Genomic DNA, 23979 nt, shown 5'->3' on the forward strand with positions numbered 1-23979 from the left:
AATGAGGTTTAGAGAAAAAGAAAAGGTCAACTTTTTGGTGATAAGGCGTCTCTTCTAAGTATTATATTATTAGGAAGGAAAAAAGCTTCTACTGGGTGGTTGTGTAGGAATCTTCATGTCCTGTATTTATGTATGACGAGGTTTGTGTTGAGGCCAACCTTCATCGAGTTTCTTGTATAGTTTTTTATTGCTACTCTCAAGATGCTGATGGTGCTTTTGGGAAGAATGACACATCTCTGATTTCTTCAACTTGTGATAGATATTTGGTCAATGATAGTGTTATTGGCCATGCTCCTCATGTTTCTATTGGCCATATCTTAGGCCCTACTATTGGTCTTCTCTCTTTGGTTGCGAGCACTTCTATGTTAGACTTGATTTCTTGGCAAGATGTTGCTACGGTGGAAGAGGGTTGGATTATTATCAAAGGGAAAAAATCTAAATCATCTCAACCCTCTTTTGATATATCCATTCCTACAAGGGTTAGAAAAAACGTAAATCTTAATAATTTTTGGTTGGGTTGGCTTGGATTTCCTTTTAGCTTTTTCTTGAGTTTAGGGTTGCATGTTGGCTTTTCATGTGCAAGTTTTCCTTTGTCGTGCAACATTTTTTTTTTGTGGTGGGAGCCTATTTGCTTTTTACCCCTATTCCCAACTTTGTCCTATCTTGGTCTTGTCTTGGTTCATCTAGTGGATGATCTTGAATATCTTTTGTTTTGGGTTTCGAGTCTCTCCAAAAACTATTTTGGATAGGGTTTCAAGTCAACCTATTTTTCACTTAATAATTATTATTTGGGTTCACCTGTGTTATAGGCCTCATTTTAGGTACATAGAAATTGGCTCAATAAATTAGATTCTAAACCCATATCAATGCAAAAAGTCATCTTCTCTAGTAAGCCAATGTTCAATGGGGTAGTAATTTTTCCACCCCAAAGAAATTTTCTACCTTTGTATTATTCTTTCTGATAACATCAAATTTTTTTGTTAGTAATTTATTTTTATGTAGTTCATTGTTGTGTTTTTCATTTTCTTTATGTTTCACATGCTTTATCTTTTTCTTGTAACAAATAATTCTATTGGGGTCCTTGCTCTCTCTCTCTCTCTCTCTCTCTCTCTCTCTCTCTCTCTCTCTCTCTCTCTCTCTCTCTCTCTCTCTCTTTCTCTCTCTCTCTCTCCACACACACACACACACACACCCACACACCCACACACACGCACACGCGCACTTGCACAGGCACACACACACGCACACATGCACGTGCTCACACACACACACACCGTATCACTTTCAAGAGTTCCAAAGCTTACCTATATATTAGTAAAGAACATTCAATCCACGAGACTACCTCATTGAACTTGCTATCAACCCTCTTCTTGAATATCCTTTATTAATTTTGTGACAATAATATTATATGTTTCTAGAAATTTTATCCTTGTTTGGAATTTATTTTATTGCATTCAACAATATAACAACATTGTTTATAGTGAAAAATACCTTAATTTTATGAAAAAAAATTGTACTTTTTGCAACAATCCCAAGTCATCTAATTTCAACAAAAAAATCATGATTTGATTGAAAAGTTTAGCCCATTTTATGCCATGTTACTGGTGATTTTTTTAAAAGTAACATTCAAGTTCGAAAGATTAACAAAGATAGGTTTGAAGTTATGATGATATTATTATCCAAACCAAAGTTCGCATGTCATTTCACAACAAATTCAAGGTCTTTCTACGTTACCATGTATTTACTATCAAACATCAACTAAAACACACAAAAAATTAAAATAATTATATGAACATTATTTAATGTTATTTCGTGTATTGATTTGAGTCATTTAAGTTATCAACTTATCAAAACTTATAAACCTACAAAGAAAATTATCATTCAATAAAATTTAATAATTTCCAACCAAATTTATGAAAGTAGAAAAACATCACCAAACATTCCCATCTTTGACAAGACAAACTACCTAGTCTATTGCAAAGATCTAGAAAAGTCTGGTAATAAGTCTCTTGTCAAGTTTCTAAAAGACTTGCATTGGCTCATGCCAAAGAAAAACATTGTGTATTTTTTGCACATACTAATGTAGGCAAACATTTATTGAGCTTATCAAACTTTTGATGACTATAGGTTTAGGAACACATCAATTAAATCAAAATCATAAATACAACCTTCACATTGCCTAATTCAAACACCATCACTTTTCCAATACATCTACTTATAAATGATTATTGAACTATAATTTAAATATTATGACCAAAATAATAAATAACAATTTATCAATCATGAAAATTACCTAACTCCTTTCTCTTAATTTTTGAACTTCTAAATCATATTCCATAATTTATCACAATTTTTAAATAAACATATCAAATCTTACTAAAAAATAAAATTATTTCTATTCTTCTATCTTTTATTTTACTACATGGACCATGTTTACATTATACCAACATAATAATTCAAATATAATTATTTGTTCCTTTCATTAGTACAAGCTACACCTTATATAAAAAATCTTTCAAAAATTAAAAATTTAATCAACTAAATATCTTAAATAAAGATTACCATTTAAAAAAAATATATATACATTTTCATAGATAAATGATCAAATCAAAAGAAATTTTACTTTCTTAATATATTTATATAAATCAAAATGTACTCACATATCTTTTGTATTTGTGCTTTCATAATCTCTCTCCCCTCTATCAAATCAAAACAATGTTTACTTATACATTTATACAAATTGAAATATGCTCACATATTCCCTCATGCAATTGATTTAATTACAGAAGCTGTCCACCTTGAAAAGTTGAAAGGCAAGCAGGTGACAAAACATCCAATATTTACTTGTGTTTATAAGTTAGGTTAGTATTCAATAATGGGCTCCCCAGTAGTTAGGTTCCTTGCTATATTGCAAGGCATATCAAACAATTTCGCTGTTACAACCTTGAAAATCTTGTGTACATTAATATTATGGGTTATGCTGGAGAAGAACAAAATGGCTCCCATTGCATGAGCATATACTCTTGCCTGTACAATTCAAATTAATCAATCATTCTTCCCTGCACAATTCAAATTAATAAATCATTCTCCTTTTCAAAGGATGACAAGATTAAAGAAAAAGAAAATGATGTTTACCTGGGTTACAATCGTAAGTTGAATGTCCAGAGGTAAGTGAATGAAATGATCAAATTTTGTGCCAATTAAAACAAGAATAGCATGCTGCACAAATATATATTAATGTTAAAAGGCAACATATTGAAGACTTACAAATTTAAAAAATTAAAATTGAGGTTAGGAAATTAGATTTAAAGAGGCATAAAATTATATAAGGGAGGAGTGTCACGTGTTCTAATACTTATATATTACATTTTACAAAATTAAGAGTCTATTAGAAAACTATTTAGAGTCAATGGTTGTCTTTTTTGAATAAAAATTTAGCAATCAGATCAATTATGCAATTTCATTAGTACTAATAATAATAGTGCACCATTAGCTGGGCATTTGTGCAATAATTGTAGAATTATTAAATTGATTGTGCAACTTTTTTTTATTGTCTAAGCAAAGTGGCAATGATGTAAAAATGGCTAAGTATTAGACTAAAAAAAAAACATTCTTACTATTGAAAAAATAAAACATATTTGTGAAATAGTTAATGTTGCATAGAGTGATAGTGAAATTTGATAAATTATTTAGACTAGATATGTAAAATTAGCCCTACTTTTAGTACACTTCTTCTATAATAGTTTCTAATATAAACAATTTTAAAGTGAGTCAATTGTTTTTTAGTGTTACAAGCTATGTAAAAGAAACACTTTGCCTTAGGGGAAGAGATCCAATAGTAGCCGTGATAACACATGTACTAAGAGCCACACACATTTACTAATAGTTGAACATTGTTTTAACTTTCTTAGTTGTTGAGTGGTCCATTTGTGCCGAAGTACTATTTTTTTTTGGCAAGGGGCTATTGGGGGTGAACATACCTAATGGCTATCAGGCTAATGTTTTGAAATGACAGCCACTTTCCACTCCACGGTATCTACCACAGCGGAAAATGCCTAAACCTTAGTTTTAAGCTCTTCCATGAGCTACAAAGATTCACCCAAAAAAATTGACAAATTTCAACATACAATTTAAGAATTTTAGATTGGCAAAATTAGCCTAAATCTCTTCCCCTAGGCTATATAACATTTCATAACTTTGTAGAAAATAAATTGAATATTTTCCTTGGAATGCTCAATAGTTTTTGTGGCTGCATAGGGACTGCCTTGAGCAGGAAGGATATAATCTGTAATAAAAGAGGTGTACCTGGTTGAATCTTCGTGCTTGTTGGTACCATTCCGTTACACTGTTTGCAAATTGACCGACAGAAGGTGTTACTAAAATACCTAGGAACAACCCATTTTGGCAATGTGAAAGTGCAATAATAATAATTACCTGTTAAGCGTTGATCTGCTAGTGAGATCGAACATGATGAAGATGGCTGCCGCATCCTCACAAGTCCTCGGAACAACGTCTGTGAACTGCAGATGACCTTTCCACAAACATAACAACAAGTTACACAATCTGCCAGACGTAACTAATTGTTTCATGATTCATCACAGTGGAAAACGAGACATATAATTACCCCCAATATCCCAAATGCTAAACGCAATTTTAACTCCTTTCACACCCAAAACTTTACGCATGCAAGAAACTCCCCTTGTTTGAATGTACTCTTCATTTCCTTCTGATCTTACATACTTTGCCTGAATCAACAATACCAAATGCATAATTTAAGGCCAAAATTCAATCATCTCCTTCACCACAATTGAAGATTTTGATATCTTTTCCTCTATCCCCAGTATAGAATAAACAAGTAATAGGAGGTGGGTATTATAAAAAAATAATGGGGAGGCAGAGTAGAGTAGAGTAGTACAGACCATGAGGCTTGTTTTCCCCGTGTGAGTATCGCCAAGCATGCTGATCTTGACAAACAGAGTGTCATCGGCGTGGAGAGAATCAGACTCAGATGGTGGAGAAGGTGGAGATTGAGACTCACTGGGCTTCAAGCGGTGATAGTGAAATTGAGATCGAGAAGGATGGGAGACACAGCATGAGAAGCATGAGGAGGAGCAGAGCATCAGTGACCTCACCCGCTGCCATACTCGCTCCATCACAACTACAACTACATGAAGTCTGTTCACCTTTCAGGTTCATCTTTTGTCAGCTCTCATAGTCATCATACCCATTTGCCATTCGCCTCTCTTCACCCAATTCCAGACAAGCACTCGACTGCAAATTGCCAAATTTGGCAGAAGTAGAATGAAATCCTTTCACTAATTTTCAGAGTCAAAATCAGGCTAATCTTCTTCTGCAATTGGGTGGGTTGAAGTTGTCGTGCGTGAGAGAGACTAAAGAGGGTGCTCTGAATTTTCTTGGAATTGAAGAGGAATTATGAATGGTAAGGAGGCGTGGGAGAAAGGGTAGAAATGGATGGTTAATGAAGCCTTCAAGTCCACGCGTTTTGGAACAATGTCAATGCCGCCCTCGCAAGTTTGGATTTCACTTATGATTTTAATAGTAACACGCAAGGGAAGAATCTTGGACGTAGCTTTTGTCTCCAAAGTATAAAATAAAAAGAGGACGCAAAGAATTTAATACTAACGGAAAATGAGTAGGTATCTTATACATGTCATGAATTGCAGCGACATCCACAACGCACTAATCCAATGAATCATCACCACCGCAGTTTGCGATGCTTATCATCTCTTCTGGATTTTTTTTCCACAAATATATTCCTCTTTAGATAAGCATGTTTGAATTGGAGTATTTATTTATTTATTGGATGATTTACATGGAAGTTGAGGACTACTTTACTTGTATTAATATCATCTAACATGTTAATTGTACAACTGTAGTTGGTCTAGTGGTGGAGAACTTGTACCCTTGAAACAAAGGTCACAAGTTCAAATCCCTTTGGGGGGTAAGGTATGTACACCTTATTTGTAGTGCAATTAGGTACCTCTCGGAAAGGAGTACGAGGTAGTCCCATATCAATGTCAACCCAAAAACTATGGTTGGTGTTGTGGACTATAAAAACTCCTTTCCATTTTTTTTTTTTCGCTCATGAGAGATGGGTTTTTCTGAACTAAGTAATTCATAAAATATGAGTCAATGAGTTTTACCTAAAAGCTACGACGTTCAATCCTGATGGTAATATTACAATTTGACTTGCCATAGAAAATATCTCTTGCTCATCAATTGATGAGCTTAAGGGACTTTCTAATGAATGGTTTGCAAGCAAAGTGGGTTCAACAATGGAGGAAACTTTATAGTTAAGCACACTTGAGCTAGGGTAGCACATAGACGGGCGACCTCTTGGAAAGTTTTAGTGACTCACCTCTATGAGCATCACCTAGATGCAATGAATGTTAGGTATTCCACTCATTCTCACAAGAGATGGGTTCTTGCGAATTACTACTCATGAAACACAAGCCAATGAGTTTGACAAAAAACTACATAATTCAATCCTAGTAGCAATATCACAATTAAACTTGCCACAAAAATATATCCCCTACTTATCAATTGATGAGCTTAAGGGGTTTTCTAATGAATGGTTCAAAGGCACAACACTTGTTGAAGGTTTGTTGCATGCAAAGTGGGCTTAACCATGGACAAAACTTCATAGTTAAATGCACTTGAGCTGGAGTACCGCTAAGATGGGTACCTCTGGGGAAGTCTTGGTGCTTCACCTCTATGAACATCACCTAGCTGCAATGACTGTTAATTGTTCAACTCATTCTCATAAGAGATGAGTTCTTGTGAACTAGTCATGAAACATGGGTCAATGAGTTTGACTACAAAACAACATAGTTGAATACTAACGGCAATATCACAATTCGACTTGCCATGAAAATAATATTTTTCCTATTAATTAATGAACTTAGGGGCTTTCTAATGAATGGTTCATAAGACACAACTCTTGTCAAAGATTTGTTACTAGCACTTGCATCCGGAGGAGCAAGGGGTACGCCGATAGTGACAAAAAGTGGATTCTTATATACGATGGTTTCACATATATTATTTTTGGTATAATATGGACAGATTATTTTTGTTATAATATGAAGGGAAATTTAAAAGAGGAGAACAAAATAAACATAGTTAAATAATAAATAGTGGGTCACATACATATTTTGTTCTTTAATTCATTTGTCATTCTTATCTATACCACTAGTTTGTTGTAGAAAAGGATTTCTCTATCACTTCTTTGTAGAAAATTGTGAACCTTTGATGCAAGAATATGGACGTGGTATGCAACTTATTAATAATTTTATTTATGTGTTATTTTTGACTTTATAAGATAGATGGAATGCCACTTGAAAATAATTATTAAAATTCTGGCCATTTAGTATCCATGACATAAAGGTGAAGAATAGAGTAAGGGATTCTAGTTAGTTCATCATATGTATTTGAAATCTCAACACAATATTTTCTCTAGTACACTCAAGTTCCCCACAAGGAAGATCCAAAATGCATCTTTTCTCTAGCCAATTGAGTTTTGGGAAATTGTTGTATGTGGATGCAAGGTTTTTACTGTGGTTGGGATGTAATCATCTAGATTTTTCTTAACAAACGTATAGAAATCATCAAAGAAACCTTAAAAATTAAAAATAAACATGACACCCCTTCTCACTCACCTTAATTTGACACTTCTCCAATAAATGAATATAATATTGAGGGTCTTCAAGACATGGCTTTTCCTATACTCTTCTCGAATGACACTATATTACACTTGAAACCTTGATGTAAACAAGTTGAGATATATGAATATGTTTTGTACTTGATGAGATTTCATGATAATAGATTGGCAAGTCATTCAAGGTTCAAATATTTTGATTTGAATCTTATTATGGGACATCATAGCTAATGACTTTCTTCTATTTCTGATGAAGAAAAGTATAGAGGTTACATTCCCACACCCCTTGATAATCTTCACCTCTACTAACAACGATTTACCTACACATGATTAGATGAAGATACTATAAGCAATTTATTTTGCAAATTTCATTACTTGAAAAATTTAAACCAATTTGAAAATCTCAGGAATTTCTTAGTGAGCAAGGCAAAATCTGAAGTCCTTGAAGATCTACTTCTATTTAAGTTAAATGTTAGAAGATCAAAACCATTCAAAATGGTGTGGACATGATGAAAGGTAGAGTTGCATTTAATCCTCCATTTGTAGGAGCTCAAAAAAAAGTCATGCCTATTCTATCTCAATCCATAAATCATCTATATAAGTCTTGATCAAATTAATAAACATAAGCCTAAAGCCATAAGGTTGGTTATAGAGAAATAAATCCAAAAACTAATAACTAAACTATATATACTGTCACACAGGGTAAAGCTATAAAAGAGATCTTTGAGGATCCACCAAAGTCTACTAAAGATGAGAAAACAAAACCTAAAATTAGAGAAAGCCAAAAGACTTGGAACACCAAGCCACAAAATGGCCTACGTAGAAACAGGTAATGTTAAATTGTTAATTGTTCTTTTCATCCTCCTTCAACTTTGACAACATCAATAGTGTACAATCATCTAAAAAATTTAAACAACTCCTTGGTGACGTGTTCAATAATGTCCTCATTTTTCTCCTTGACCTATTGCAAAAGGCACAAGGTTGTAGCCGAAGAGTGCATAACTTTATAAATTTAGCACAAAGTTGGCCATCGTGGAGAAGATTTTATCCAAAATATCCAACTCTTTTTTTATTTTCATGATTTCCTCGCCACCAACATCACAACCCCCATAACTACTAGCATTGGCCTTCTTACCACCAACATCAGTGACATGTGTAGAGTTGGTGTTGTTATTTTTGGTATCTTTGTCAAATAGAGACTTGTCGCTACCCTTAGAATTAGTCAATTCCTTATCCTCCACGAGAACTCCCTCTCTCACCATGATCTCCTTCATTTCTTAGTTTACCAAAAATCCTACTAAATTAGTTGTAGAACATGACCTTTAATATTTTGATCAATGTTTTAGTGACTTATCCTGAAGGGGTTGTCTTCTTGAAGGTTATTGACACTATGAATCATAAAAAAGATTTCTGAATATATATTTCAGATATTAGAGAAAGCAATTCTTGAAGTAGGGGTTGCAAATGTAGTTCAAGTGGTTACTGATAGTGTAACAGATTATGTCTGATTTTTATTTTTTATTATTTGCATTGTTCCAATTCAACTTCTTGCTTCAATTTTAAAAGAATATTAAAATCAAAATGAGTAATGGTGAGAGTAGTGGTAGTGAGGATTAATTGCCAGCCAACAATAGGCATAAATTTAAATAATAACATTTTGTTTATAATAATAATTTTTGATGAATTGAAATACCAATGTTAGTTGATAGTAAATAACATTTGATGAATTAAAATAATAGTTTTTAGTTTATATAAATAACATTTTTGTTTGTAATGGACAGTTTCAAATTCATCATTTTGTACTTCTAATCTAATGTCATACATAATTAGTTGTAAAACATGACCTTTAATATTTTGTTTTATACATGTTGGTATTTATTGAGTCTAATCATTTTAAATAATGCATACAAAATTATTAGGAAAGGAGAAGAGGCTTTCTTGCACTTAACTCCATACAAATTTTAACAAAATGTTCTTATAGGGCCCTCCAAGTTCAAGACTCTTAAGAAACCTAAAATTGAGCCCAAAGTCCATAGGGTAGATTTTGCAACTAAGGCTAGTGAAATCCATTACTAATTTAGTAGGATTTTGGCTAAACTCAGAAATGAAGGAGATCATGGTGAGAGAGGGAGTTCTTGTGGAGGATAAAGACTTGACTAATTTTGAGGGTAGCCATACATCTCTATTTGACAAAAAATACCAAACTAACAACACCAACTATGCACATGTCACTGATGTTGGTTGTAAGAAGGCCAATATTGGTAGTTATAGGGGGTGTGATGTCAATGGCAAGGAAATCATGAAAATAAAAAAGGAGTTGGATATTTTGGACAAAAGCTTCTCCACAATGGCCAACTTTGCGCTAAAGTTATAAAGTCATGCACTCTTTGGCTACAACCTTGTGTCTTTTGCAACAGATCAAGGAGAAAAATTAGGGCATTATTGAAGATGTCACCAAGGAGTTGTTTAAAATTTTCAGATGGTTGTATACTATTGATGTTGTCAAAGTTGAAGGAGGACGAAAAGAACAATTAACAATTTAAGGTTACATGATTCTGTGTAGGGCATTTTGTGGCTTGGTATTCCAAGTTTTTTGGCTTTCTCTAGTTTTAGGTTTTGTTTTCTCATCTTTAGTAGACTTTGGTGGATCCTCAAAGATCTCTTTTATAGCTTTACCTTGTGTGCTAGTATATATAGTTTAGTTATTAGTTTTTGGATTGATTTCTCTATGACCAACCTTATGGCTTTAGGTTTATGTTTATTAATTTGATCAAGACTTATGTAGATGATTTATTATGATCGTTTCATATTTTACTATCTGGTTATGGATGTCATAGGATGAGATGAGATTATGCTAATTTTATTTTCCTTTAGCCCCTGGGATGAGCTTTTGATTTTAAAAGGGAATGCGGGAATTGATTGATAGTTTGTCGTCAGTATATTATTTATAAATTGTTATTGTTTCTTATTGTTCATGTTGTATTATTTATCTATGCCTTGTAATTTTGAGACAATCCCCTCATTTTGACAACTTTAATATAAAAACAAACGTCACTTACCAAAATCTCATAACTTTCAAATAAAATTTAAACACAAAACTATCTTATAGACTATTAAAATTATACAATTCTCTATAAGAACACAACATATCAAATTGAATCCTTCAACATGGCTCCATCAAGTTCACTTGCATTAAGAAGCGCAGTGCCTCTACCCAGGCACCTGCCTCAATGTTGGTTGCATACCTTTCAAGGTTCTCAATCTTTTTCCCCCTTTCCCATTCCTTGCTGAGTTGGAAATAATTACCTTAAATAATTTTTTATTTTTTTTAATATTTCATGGATTAAGTTCCCCAGTTTCACCCTTTCATTAATTGTTAGTTCCTGTATAGCAAGAACTATTGCCCAGGCGTTTAATTAACAAATGATTAATGTTTTTTTCTATATCCAATCAAAATGTTTCATTGCCCTCCGTTAATGTTCACTTTTTAATATTTCTATTTTTTAATTGATGAAGATGATTGACATTTATCTGCAGATTATGAAACTCAACACGTTCACAAAATTCAATGCAAGAGAAGAGGTGAAAATTGAAGGATCTTGGAGTTAGATTATTGCAGACATAGCTGGCATTTTTGTCATAACTTCTGATGTCTAGGGCTTGTCATTCTTATGGAAAGACCAAAACCGGTAGTGTGAATGTAGATGAAGCCTCCATGTTGCATCAAAACTACGCATGAAGCCTCCATGTTGCATGAAAACTACGCGTGTCCACAACATGTTAAACTTCTTTATAACTTGGTTAAATAGCCTTATGTGATGTAGCTAGACGCATTGGTTATCATTCTTTATGGTTGATTTTGGTCTTTTAGTTCCATTCCTGCTAAGGTAGAACTATTGGAAAGGGGCTTCACTTAAACCTTGATTAAACTACATTATCACGACCAATTAGAATTCAAACTAATTAGGAATTGTTTTATGTTTCTAAATAATATACAGTAACATGCTCGAAGGTTAATAATTAGAAATTTGGTTGCTCACCATTGGCCTGGATAAACGGCTACAAAATTCTTCTAGAGATATGGAGTTTTTCTAGGCAAAAGAAGGCATAAATATCGAAGCACGTCTTTCCTTCAAATTTTCTCTATTTGCTGAGTATTGTTAAGAAAAGTTGCATATATTCTAGAAAAAGAGGGGTAAAAATTTATTAAGATAGAAAGGAATACAACAAGGAGAGCTCAACAAGGAGCTCGATCCTGAGCAACAAGATCATCAAATTCTCGCACCATCTCAGAGGAAAGTTGCCTCCGATCCATAATATTCCAACCCAGATCATGACTAGAAGCCCATTTGGCTAAACAATCAGCAGCTCTGTTCCATTCATGAGGAATATACATGAACCTAATTAATTGAAAAGAGGTAGAGAAGAGAATAATCTGATTAACAACAGTGGCCAGCTGCCAACTAACATCCTCAAGCTCCTATGAAGAAAGCAAGTTCACCACCACCTGGGAATCAGACTCATAGATAATCTTACTCCATCCCCGCAAGCAACACTGTTCGACAACATATAAAATAGCCTGAGCTTCCATGAGATTTTTAGTAAAATCACCCTTATGAACCAAGAAAAAGAATTTAACATAACCAAAACTACGAGCCACTCCCCCAATACCAGCAGGGCCTGGATTCCCCCGGGAAGAACCATTAGTGTTAATTTTCAGAACTCCATAGGGAGGAGGAGTCCAATGCCCATCTCGATTTACACAACCCTTCCTCTGATGTTGAAGTTGCCTAGACATAGAAGGAAACCTTTGAGTTGCAGGCCCATCCTGAAGATGAAAATTGAGGCGATTTCATATAGCAAGATCAACTGGATCCATACCCCCATCTAGCTCACACTTCACAAGAATAGTTTCCTGAAGAGAATGTAAGATCTTCCACCAAAGATGCAAAACACCAAGCCGAACATCTTGGAATATTCGATGATTCCTCTCCAACCATATATGCCAAAGCAAGAATGATGGGCTAGCAATCCAAGCAGCATGGAGAGGAGAAGACTTGGAGGGAGCACTTCCCAAGTGGGCCCAAAACTCAGGCAAAGAGGAAGCATGCCTACAAGAGCAACCCCAAGCACTCCACCAAAGGTGCCATAGCTGAAGAGAATAGGAGAAATGGAAGAACATATGGGAGACAAACTCCTCCCCATTACCACACAAAACACAAAAAGAGGGGCCCTGAAATCCACGTTTACAAAGATTATCCCATGTAAGATAGCGGTTGTGAGCCAGTAGCCACATGAAAAAATTGCACTTGGACCAAGAGACTTTATTCCAAACTTGCTTCCACCAAGGGACCTCAACATCCCTAAATAATTGTCTAGTTATCTCCTGATACCCAGCAAAGACATAATATTTACTAGACAAGGTACCTCCCCAAGCCAAAACATCTGGATCGAGCAAAGAGGAACACTCTCTAGAGGCCAGAATTTGAGAAAGCTGTTGACGATCCACGTCTATACCTCCAGGAGGCCAATCAGAAGAATGCTTCCATCTATAGTCAACAACAGGTCCCAATTGATAAGGAGTCTTGTAATGAGCCACTTTATGCCATCCAGTGGCATGAAAAGAGTCACAAAGAGACTGAAGATGAGGGTAAATGGATAAAATGGAAGGGAATCCATTCCAAGCATCAGACCAAAACAAAGCCTGAGAACCTCCTTTACATATCCAGAACAAACCCCTCTTGACTAATACTGCACCTGTCTTCAAAGTATGCCAGACCATTGAGCCACAACCTTCAAGAGGAAGTGTAGAAACAGAGCAAGGATCAGCACCATGAAAATATTTATGAGTGATAATACGAGCCCAAAGTTGATGTTGTCCTGAGCACCATTGCCAATAAAGTTTAGTAGCCAATGCTTGACTACTCAAGAGAGCTGATCGAAGACCAAGACCACCCTTCTTTTTAGGCCTACAAACAGTTACCCAACTAATCAAGCTCCATTTAGTACTACGCAAATTACCACTCCAAAGGAATTGCTGAGAGAGAGCATCAAACTCCTTGAGAAAGTAAATGGGAGCAGCTTGAACCATACATCTATAAGTAGGAAGAGCTTGGATAACAACTTGAAGAAGAGTAACCTAGGCAGCAGTAGAAAGCCATCTATGAGTCCAATGATTAACCTTATCATGAAGCTTGGTAATCAAATTTTGCCAGAAGAGATGTGGCTGCCTAGAAACAGCAATAGGAATGCCAAGATAAGTCAAAGGAAGTGACCCAATCTGAAACCGCAGGATACATACAATCCTGTGCTGAATAGAATTAGGAGTGTTAAAAAAGTAAATGGAAGATTTGTGCTCATTGACTTTATGGCCTGAAGCTGCCAAATAAATGTCCAAAGCATGTCGAAAGGCTTCAACTTCCTTGATCCTAGCAAGACCCGCAAGAGCAGAATCATCAACAAATTGAAGATGGGAAAGAGAAGGTAAGCCATAACCCCACTGCCACCCCTGAATAGAATTCTGGGTCACCTGATACTTAATGAATCTACCCAAGCCTTCAGCCATGATGATGGAAAGATATGGGGAGAGGGGTGTAAGGAAACTTGGCAATAAAGAATATAACCGTTTCCACATAACCCATAATAGATTTAAAATAAACACGGAATTAAAATCCACATGCAAGAGAATAGACAACATACCCACAAAATTGTGACACAAGATATACCCTGGGAAACCCTCATTGAGGGAAAAAACCCAGCCTCCAAAAGCATCCATCATCATGTATTATTCAGCAAAAATACCATTGCCATACAACCATGGAAGCCTTCATGGCCATAGCCACAACCGAGCAAACTATGTGAACAAGCATGAATCCACACATCCCATGCCATGCTTTCAACCTTCACAAATGCTCCCTTGGCTAACCTGTCAAGCCTTGTCTCGCTCGACTCTTGCCTTTTGTCTTCTCCTTGTCACTCTTTTTCTCTCTTTCTACACAACAACTACCCTTGTGGCTGCTTATATAGTAGCAAGTCCCACAAAACCACCAAGTGGTATTACATAAACCATGTGCTAAAACTATGTGCTACCTAACCCACTGACCCCACATTTAATATTGGGCATTTAATTCTTTTCCCCCAATATTAAATAATTACATAAAATATTTTCACAATGTTACAATACAACTCATCAAGAATATTCCATGGGAATCTTTACATGTTGCACGTCCATCTAGGTACAACATTACATAATAAAAATAAAATAACAATATTATGCAATGTGTGCAACACCCATTATCTCAACAATCTCCCACTTGTTGTATACATTGCATAGGGTCAATCCATAGCCACATAAATGAACAAGGGAACAATCCCTCCCAGCACATCCACCATCATGGATCAAAATACACCAAGTGCTCCATCCTGGTACCCGCAACAAAATCAAAGTATCCAGCATCTCAACCATGAATGATCTCACCTCCTATTATGCCACTCCCACTGGACATACATAGAAGCCATCCAAAGAGAAAGCCACCCAACCTGTTGCATTAGAAGATCATAAAATCCTGTACCAATTGAAAATTCCAAGCGCAAAAACCTGATCCAAAGGTAATCACATGTATCCGTAGTTGTCAAAATATCCATAGCTGAAATAGCACCCACAACAAGTGCCAAACTCATCCAACTATCCATACCTCAAAGGTATAACAAGTGAATCTCATATCACCAACATATCCAATCTATAACCTGCAATCACAAGCCTCAAGAGCAATACCTGACACATATATACCAAGAAGCTCCCACTGCAAAAGATAATGTCAAATCTATAACCAATCCACTCAACACATCTCAAAGAAGTGAATCCATGTAGTATCAAGGACATCCACAATACATAAACTAATATCTTGCAAGAACAACTCTCATAACAAGTCTCCAATGCTCTCCCAAGTTCACCACAACCAACAGAGGAAAGAGATAAAGGAATAACCATGTCATCTCTCACATGACATACGTGAGCACAAACTAGTGATCACAATCTCTAACCAATCTCAAATCCAATGTAGGCAAAAATTGAACATCCAAGAAGATAACCAAGACCGGAGAAACCATGCAAAACATGTATCATGTCCTTCTACACACACCTCTAGATGTAAACTGTGCAAGTATGATCTCCTCCATAAAACCCCAACAAGAAGCCTCAACAACACCCAAACAATACAATATAACTCATCATGGATGTAAGCCTCTCACAAGAAGATCAAACTCAATAAAACCATTCCTAAACCAAGGAATATGCCCAATATAAAACCATCTCCCAAACTCAACCAGCATAACAAAATATGCACATGGAGATAACCAATGCTAAATCATCTCTCAAATGAACCCTCCAGAACTAACTCATGTACCATAGCTCAAGATCCATATCCATGAAAGACAAGCATAAATATAATGCAACTGAGAGAAAATCATGGGCTATACCTCTCAAGTAGCAAACCGCCGAGTAGACCAAGAGTGGGGAATGAGAATGTTCATCAAGATACCCAAGTCTCCAACCAAGACTCATCTAAGAACAATCTCCTCTCAAGTCCATATCAGGTGACTGCCCCTCGGACTTCCTGCTGAAACCATCAACCATCCCAAAAAATAATTCTCTAATCCAAGAGAAATCAGCGTCATCACCATCTCTAAGTATCCATGAGAACCTGTAACCAATCAATCCATGCCAACTCCAAATGCAACATAGCAATATCATGAAGTATCCAGCTTATGATCAGTGTACTCAATACCAAGAAACTAAACCAAGATCAATGTCAAAGTTCCAACCATGGCCTCAGGAACATAAACATGACAACATGATCTTACCATCTCAACTAAAGAGATAACATGCTCCACATGAACACACCATAACATGTCACAACTCTAAACGCGTATCAAGAGTATACCATGACATAATAATGAAACTATCCTCATACCAAGGATAACATGCCAAATAAAAGCATAAACCACACCTTTGCCAAGAACTCTGTGAGTCCTCAAGATGCAACCTTCTCCATACACCATGAAGAAAACCATCTCCACATACCAGGAAGAACCATCTCCACATACCATGAAGATAACCAAGAACTCCATGAGTACTCAAGATCTAACCATCTTCACACACCATGAAGATAACAAGTGCACCATGCAAATATCAAAGATGCTTCTGCAGCAACAGGATCTAAGACAAACCTCCAACATCTGCAAACACTCAATAAATATATCAATGCCAACAACTCCCACTCAATCGTGGTACCAAGTCACCTATGGCATCATAAAATCCATCCTCTCCAAACCAAGAAGATATAAACCAAACCAGGAACTAATCCTGCACTGTCACCCCATCACTGTCACAAGCTCCCACTAAACCATGTATCCAAGCTATCCATGACATAATGATGAAAAAATCCATCCTCTAACCATGAGAATCAACCAAAGCATCAAACCATCAAAGAACTCAAAGTGCACATCATGAGCTCCTTAAAAGAAACCAAATAACCATGATCCTCAACCAAGAAGATATACCACCATAACTGAATCAAAAAATCCAAGCTAATGAACATCAAGGATGTACCTGTATAACCAATCATGTCATGCCAAAATCCATGGCACCATGATCACATCCATAAACCGAGCATCTGGCTCTCAAAGTGTCCAACTTGTCAGCATAAAATAGTCAACCGCAATCCTCCACCATGACTGTACCTGGTAACAACATCTCATCCCTTCAACATGAAGATAAAATCATGTGACTTAGGGCATAGACAACCCAAATCCAAGCCACCAATCTGAATATGCATCAATAATGAAAGATCAATGGGCAAAGACAACCCATAACCAAGCAATTAATGCAACCTGTAAGTATAGACCGCTTACAACACTGCACAACTTGTAGACCCAACAAGTCATCATACATATCCAAGCTAAACACTGATAACCATATCCTCATGAGACCAAACTTGAGTATACAATGACATCAAAACTTAAATCTCCAATGTCATAAACTCACAATGTTACCATAGTCAAAATATACCTATAAACTGTTCAGATCAATATATCAACAAATAAATCATGCCAAACTTGCATCAAATCTAAACCAATGTGTAGAGCTCTCCAAGAGCATTCCGTTGACTACTCGAAGTCCAAAATCTGACTCCGTATGCCCAAGTTATGCCCTAATCCGTGCTCAAAATAAACAACATCTAACTTTAGGGCTCTTAAAACCTGACAAAATTTTAAAATCACAAAACCAAACCTACACCATCTTGTAGTGCTCTGAATTAGCTTTCCAACGCCTATAAGAACTCTGAAATCCGATATTCTGAGAGAAAGTTATGGCCATTTTACTAAGACAAGCTTTTTACCATTTTCAGTATGATTTTTCATTTTTAATTTTTTCAGTGACGAAAATTCCGACGGGATTAAATTTGACGGCCACCATGGGCTGGAACCAAAAAACTCTTTCATTTTCTCTGAACATGGCCAAACTAGGGCATATTATATATCAAAATTTATGGAAATGTCGACCTGGATCCAATGGTGAGGTCTGCTTTTGCCCATGAGGTCATTTCTGCATGCTACCCCCCAAAACCCTCATTTAAATGAAACATCCGAATTTTTTTTTTTTTTTTCTCCAACAATTTCACATGCTCAAATATTTTAACATCCCATCATAACAGCAAACCCAAAAGCTTCAGATCTGCAATAATTATTCATATATCTTGCCCTTTCTTTTATCCTCTCATGCATTCCCATGGATTCAATCTAGGGTTACAAATAATAAAACCATAGCTCTGATACCACTTGTAAGGAAACTTGGCAATAAAGAATATAATCGTTTCCACATAACCCATAATAGATTTAAAATAAACACGGAATTAAAATCCACATGCAAGAGAATAGACAACATACCCACAAAATTGTGACACAAGATATACCCTGGGAAACCCTCATTGAGAGAAAAAACCCAGCCTCCAAAAGCATCTATCATCATGTATTATTCAGCAAAAATACCATTGCCATACAACCATGGAAGCCTTCATGGCCATAGCCACAACCGAGCAAACTATGTGAACAAGCATGAATCCACACATCCCATGCCATGCTTTCAACCTTCACAAATGCTCCCTTGGCTAACCTGTCAAGCCTTGTCCCGCTCGACTCTTGCCTTTTGTCTTCTCCTTGTCACTCTTTTTCTCTCTTTCTACACAACAACTACCCTTGTGGCTGCTTATATAGTAGCAAGTCCCACAAAACCACCAAGTGGTATTACATAAACATACCCACAAAATAGACAACATACCCACAAAATTGTGACACAAGATATACCCTGGGAAACCCTCATTGAGGGAAAAACCCAGCCTCCAAAAGCATCCATCATCATGTATTATTCAGCAAAAATACCATTGCCATACAACCATGGAAGCCTTCATGGCCATAGCCACAACCGAGCAAACTATGTGAACAAGCATGAATCCACACATCCCATGCCATGCTTTCAACCTTCACAAATGCTCCCTTGGCTAACCTGTCAAGCCTTGTCCTGCTCGACTCTTGCCTTTTGTCTTCTCCTTGTCACTCTTTTTCTCTCTTTCTACACAACAACTACCCTTGTGGCTGCTTATATAGTAGCAAGTCCCACAAAACCACCAAGTGGTATTACATAAACCATGTGCTAAAACTATGTGCTACCTAACCCACTGACCCCACATTTAATATTGGGCATTTAATTCTTTTCCCCCAATATTAAATAATTACATAAAATATTTTCACAATGTTACAATACAACTCATCAAGAATATTCCATGGGAATCTTTACATGTTGCACGTCCATCTAGGTACAACATTACATAATAAAAATAAAATAACAATATTATGCAATGTGTGCAACACCCATTATCTCAACAAGGGGGTCACCCTGGAAGAGGCCTCTAGAGGCACCAAATAGTTGAGAAGGTTGCCCATTAATAAGAACAGAAAAAGAGGCAGAAGTAACACAACTTATAGTCCAACTAACCCAGTTAGAGCTAAAACCAAAAGAAAGAAGAATACTCCTTAGGAAACTCCATTTAACTCTATCATAAGCCTTAGCCATATCCAGCTTAACAAACATTGCTCTCTCCCTTGAAGTAGCCATAGAGTGAATAGCCTCAGTAGCAATAACCACCCCATCCGAAATTTGTCTTCTAGCAACAAAACCACCTTGTTCTTCTGAGATAATAATGGGAAGCCACTTTTTAATTCTCTCAACAATCAACTTAGTAATAACTTTGTAAACCACATTACATAAGGCAATTGGTCTAAAAAACTCCAATTGATTAGCACCCTCTCTCTTAGGAATAAGAGTCAAGAATGTAGAATTCAAAGCCCGAAGCATCTGCTTGCTAGAATAGGATTCCTTAACCACCTCCAACAAATCATGATTAATGATGTCCCAAAATTCCTGAAAGAAATCAACTGGAAAGCCATCAGGACCAGGAGCCTTCCCCTTAGGCATGCCAAAGACCACCTCCTCCAGCTCTTCCAAAGATATTGGACACATGAGAGAATCATTCATTTCCTGAGTGATAAGGGAAGGAATACAAGACAAAATAATATTTTCTTCATTATCAGAAGGAGGAGAGTCCTCAGAAAAGAGGGTAGAAAAGTACCGAGTAGCCTCCTGAAACAAAGCTGGCAAGGAATTTAGTTGGATACCTTCAAAATTAACCAAAGAAGAGATATTGCTCCGATTCTGACGAGATTGCACTGTTTTATGGAAGAAGGCAGTGTTCCGATCACCTTCCTAGATCCAATCAACTCTAGCCTTTTGCTTCCAAAAAATTTCCTCTCAAAGTTTCCATTCTTCTAGAGCTCTAGAAGCAAGGGATTCAGCCCTGCCAAGATCCTCAGAGAAACCACGATCTTTAATCTCCCTTGTGATGACATCAAGATCTTCTTGAGCAAGCCTCTTCATAGAGTGAAGGTTCCCAAAGCATTGCCTATTCCATATCCTGAGCTACCTTTTAACATATTGAAGCCTTTTAGAAAATGAGTACATTGCAGTACCATATGTAGGAGCACCATCTTTCCACCAACATAAAACAAAATCATGAAGAGAGGAGTCACGAAGCCACATCAACTGGAACTTAAAAGGAGGATGCTTTGGAACACAAGCCCCGATAGCAAAAAATTTGATTGGCCAATGATCAGAACCCCTCCAATCAAGGATTTCTGAAGAGAGAGTAAGAGTGCCACTAACCCAGAAGCAAGAAACAAGAAATCTTTCCAAACGTTCTGAGATAGCATCAGCTCCAGTCCTTCAATTATTCCAAGTATATAGGCCATTAGAAGGCTTAACATCAGAGAGATGCAAAAGAGATATGTGGTGCCGAAGAAGAGTAGAAGAAGGCCCCAGTCTAGACAAACCACCATGCTTCTCCTCTAAACTTAAAATTGAATTGAAGTCCCTTGCTAACACCCAAGGATGATAAGGGTGAAAATTTCTAACATATTGAATATGGTTCCAAAGTTCCTCCTTTCCCACAAGATCAACAGGTGCATACACATTAGTAACCATGATTACCTCTCCTGAGTCTAGAGCAGAAGCTACCATAGAGAGAGCTGAGTGAGAAGACACCCAACCAAGGGGAGAAATTTTCTATGGATCCCAAAATATAGCTAAACCACCAACACTGCCTGTTGCCCCAATACACTGGCATTAGTCACGAGACCAAATACTGGAGGCATGTTGGACCATAGACTCGATAGAGAGCTTAGTCTCTTGGATACAAAAAACATCAGGACTATGATCAACCACCAAGTTATGAATAGCCTTTTGTCTAGGGATGCTATTCAACCCCCTAACATTCCATGAGAGAATAATCATCATTGGGTAGAACTGGGAAAATGAGCATCCAAAGGTTTCACTGAACTAGACTCAATCAATATATCTCCTGTGAGTTTAATCTTCTCTTGGTCTGTTTTGCACCCACTTCTTAGAGGAGGAGTAAAAGAAACCTGCTTAAAGGGTCTAGGCATCAACCCCAAGGGGAGAGGAGATCCCTTGCCTTTACCTGATGGTAGCACATCCTTAACCAGGTCAACCAGAACAACATCATTATCCTCCAACACCGCAGGAGTCACCAGAGCCTCTATCACAGGAGCTACAGGGACCTCACAGTTCTGGTATACTACAACTTGGGATGCTCCACAAGTGTCATTAGGAACAAATCCCTCATCTGGGAAAACTGGATCAGAAGAGATAGGAGGAAGAATACCCTCCTCTAGAACCATACTATCCAGCACCTCAAAGCGATTAAAACTTGAATCAGATAATCTCTCTTTCAAAGGCCTCTTCTGAGCACGCCCCTTAGCTCGTGGGCGAGCAGGGATAAATCCATCCTTATCCTGCATTTGAGGCTTACCCTTACCTATAACATCTTGTGGATTCATCCCCTTGGTAGTATTAGCCATCTGGGATTGTCCTTTCCCTATAAAATCTGCCAAACCACCATTTCCAGTAGTAGAACCATCCATTCCTTTGGAAGTCAAGTTACGGGGGCACTGATGCTGTAGATGACCATACTCATGACAATCCGACAACAAAAAGGGAGGGATTCATAATCTAACTGTTGCACGCAAGAAGAAGCCCCAAGAAAAATTTTCAAAGAATCCGGTAATGGGTTATTCAAATTAATTTCAACACAAATTCTAGCATAAGAAATAACCTTTTTATCGAGGGAGTGATGTGTGATCGCAGTCGGCTTCCCCAACAAAGCTGCAATTTTCCGAAGGATGTCTTCACGCCAAAATTCCAAGGGAAGGCGAGGCAAGCAAACCCAAACTGACACTGTTGAAGGGAGATCCTCAGCAAAATTAAATCCTAAATGCCAGGGTTTGACAAATAACCCCACATGGCTATAGAAATAAGGGCCTCCTTCAAAAACATGATCACGATTAGACATGCAAGAGAATACAACAAAAAAGTAACTATTCCCTGCCAACATAATCTTCATATCGCCTTCCACCTACCATGAGTGGTAGATCCATGCCTCAAGAGAAGATAGGGAAATTCAGATTCCAAGAAATTTGCAAATCAAAGCATGCTTGGTCCAATATTCAATGTCCTCCATAACAGCCGCTGGAGGAATAACTAGAATAGGGCGATCATGGCTACGCAGAAAACAACCATTAACTTTTTTCAACTTGGAGTTCTCCCCTAAATAAAATGATTCAGATCTCATTGCATGCATAGTTGGAGAAGAACCATCTGTTCTCACGAACGCAGAAGAAATCCCAGGCCCTGCCATGCAAACAATAAAAAACCCCAATCCAAAATTGACTACAGAAGATTACCATAAACACCCACACAAACTATGACCAACAACCGGCAATCCAAACAGAACAGGAAAAAATAGTAGAGATCAAACAACAATAATAGGCTAGGGAAATAGCCCTAGCCCAGCCGGCAGCCAACACTTCTCCTTGCATGTCAGAGTTGCATATGTTCTAAACAAAATATTAATTTAAAATATTCTTACGCAATGTTATTGAGCAATATATAGGTTGTTGCATATCCATAAAACTTTAGAGCTTCCCCATGAAAAGAATGCACATCTCTCAATACATTTCTCTCAACTTTACAGATTGCAGATATCTAAGGCACAGGTGTTTCTAAATTTTCTGACCCGCACAACACATGCCTCATGCTCTATATTACCTATGTACAGATTGACACATGATCTCTCCACTTGATGTGCCTTATCTTATTTGCATCGACATGTATATTAATGATGGCCATATTTGAGCAAGAACTTTCAATGTTCAAGAAGCAAAAACTATTAATGTTTGTTGTTCTAAAATGTCTATTACAATAAAAGCATGGACGATGCTAGTAAAGGTTGTAGACTTTGGCTTTACACGAGCCAATTGGGTTTTCTTAAAAAAATAGTACATTCAGCATTTTTTTAACCATTGCATTCCTTATTCTTATAGATATTGTTGCTAACGATCATTATTGGTTTTATTTTTTCATATTTTATTTGCAAAAGAATTTGCTAAAAGTCTATTTATGACTTGTTTCTTGAGATATCTGGGCATTTTACTTGAAAGTCTAATTGTCTTGTAGTAATTAATGAACTAATTGAAGAATTTATTTTTGTGGGATCTATCACAGTGGAAAGAAAGTAATGGCAAGAATTATAGTTGTAGCTTGCAGCTCCACTTCCTCAAATAATTTCAATTTGCAATATTGTGTAGGATTTAATAGCTACTGACTCCAATTCAAA

At 36.7% G+C, this 23979-nt stretch overlaps 1 protein-coding gene across 2 annotated transcripts; it reads right to left on the reverse strand.

Annotated features, from left to right (window-relative positions):
* Positions 1-2604: 2604 nt before the first annotated feature.
* Positions 2605-5529, reverse strand: LOC149548250 (septum-promoting GTP-binding protein 1-like). 2 transcript variants are annotated; one of them, XM_089792305.1, is made up of 6 exons: positions 4920-5529; positions 4625-4745; positions 4435-4531; positions 4306-4345; positions 3136-3219; positions 2605-3027 (listed from the first exon to the last, which is right to left on the reverse strand). In XM_089792305.1, the coding sequence occupies exons 1-6, from the start codon at positions 5151-5153 to the stop codon at positions 2863-2865; spliced, it is 741 nt and encodes a 246-aa protein (XP_089648431.1). In that variant the 5' UTR covers positions 5154-5529; the 3' UTR covers positions 2605-2862. The 2 variants fall into 2 exon arrangements, with proteins under 2 accessions (XP_089648431.1, XP_089648432.1); XM_089792306.1 differs by having other exon boundaries at positions 2605-3059; positions 4920-5452.
* Between the last annotated feature and the right edge of the window lie 18450 nt (positions 5530-23979).

Source organism: Cupressus sempervirens, chromosome 7 (assembly GCF_028749045.1).
Source record: "Cupressus sempervirens isolate cs-2001-9-10 chromosome 7, ASM2874904v1, whole genome shotgun sequence".
Classification (NCBI taxonomy): domain Eukaryota; kingdom Viridiplantae; phylum Streptophyta; class Pinopsida; order Cupressales; family Cupressaceae; genus Cupressus; species Cupressus sempervirens.

Excerpts from the sequence above, each read along its gene's own strand:
- LOC149548250 (XM_089792305.1), bottom strand. The coding sequence starts at position 5,153 with ATGGAGCGAGTATGGCAGCGGGTGAGGTCACTGATGCTCTGCTCCTCC. Across the intron at positions 4,346-4,434 it reads AGCAGATCAACGCTTAACAG|TGTAACGGAATGGTACCAAC; the intron begins GTAATTATTATT and ends ATTTGCAAACAG. Across the intron at positions 3,220-4,305 it reads AAGCACGAAGATTCAACCAG|CATGCTATTCTTGTTTTAAT; the intron begins GTACACCTCTTT and ends ATATTTGTGCAG.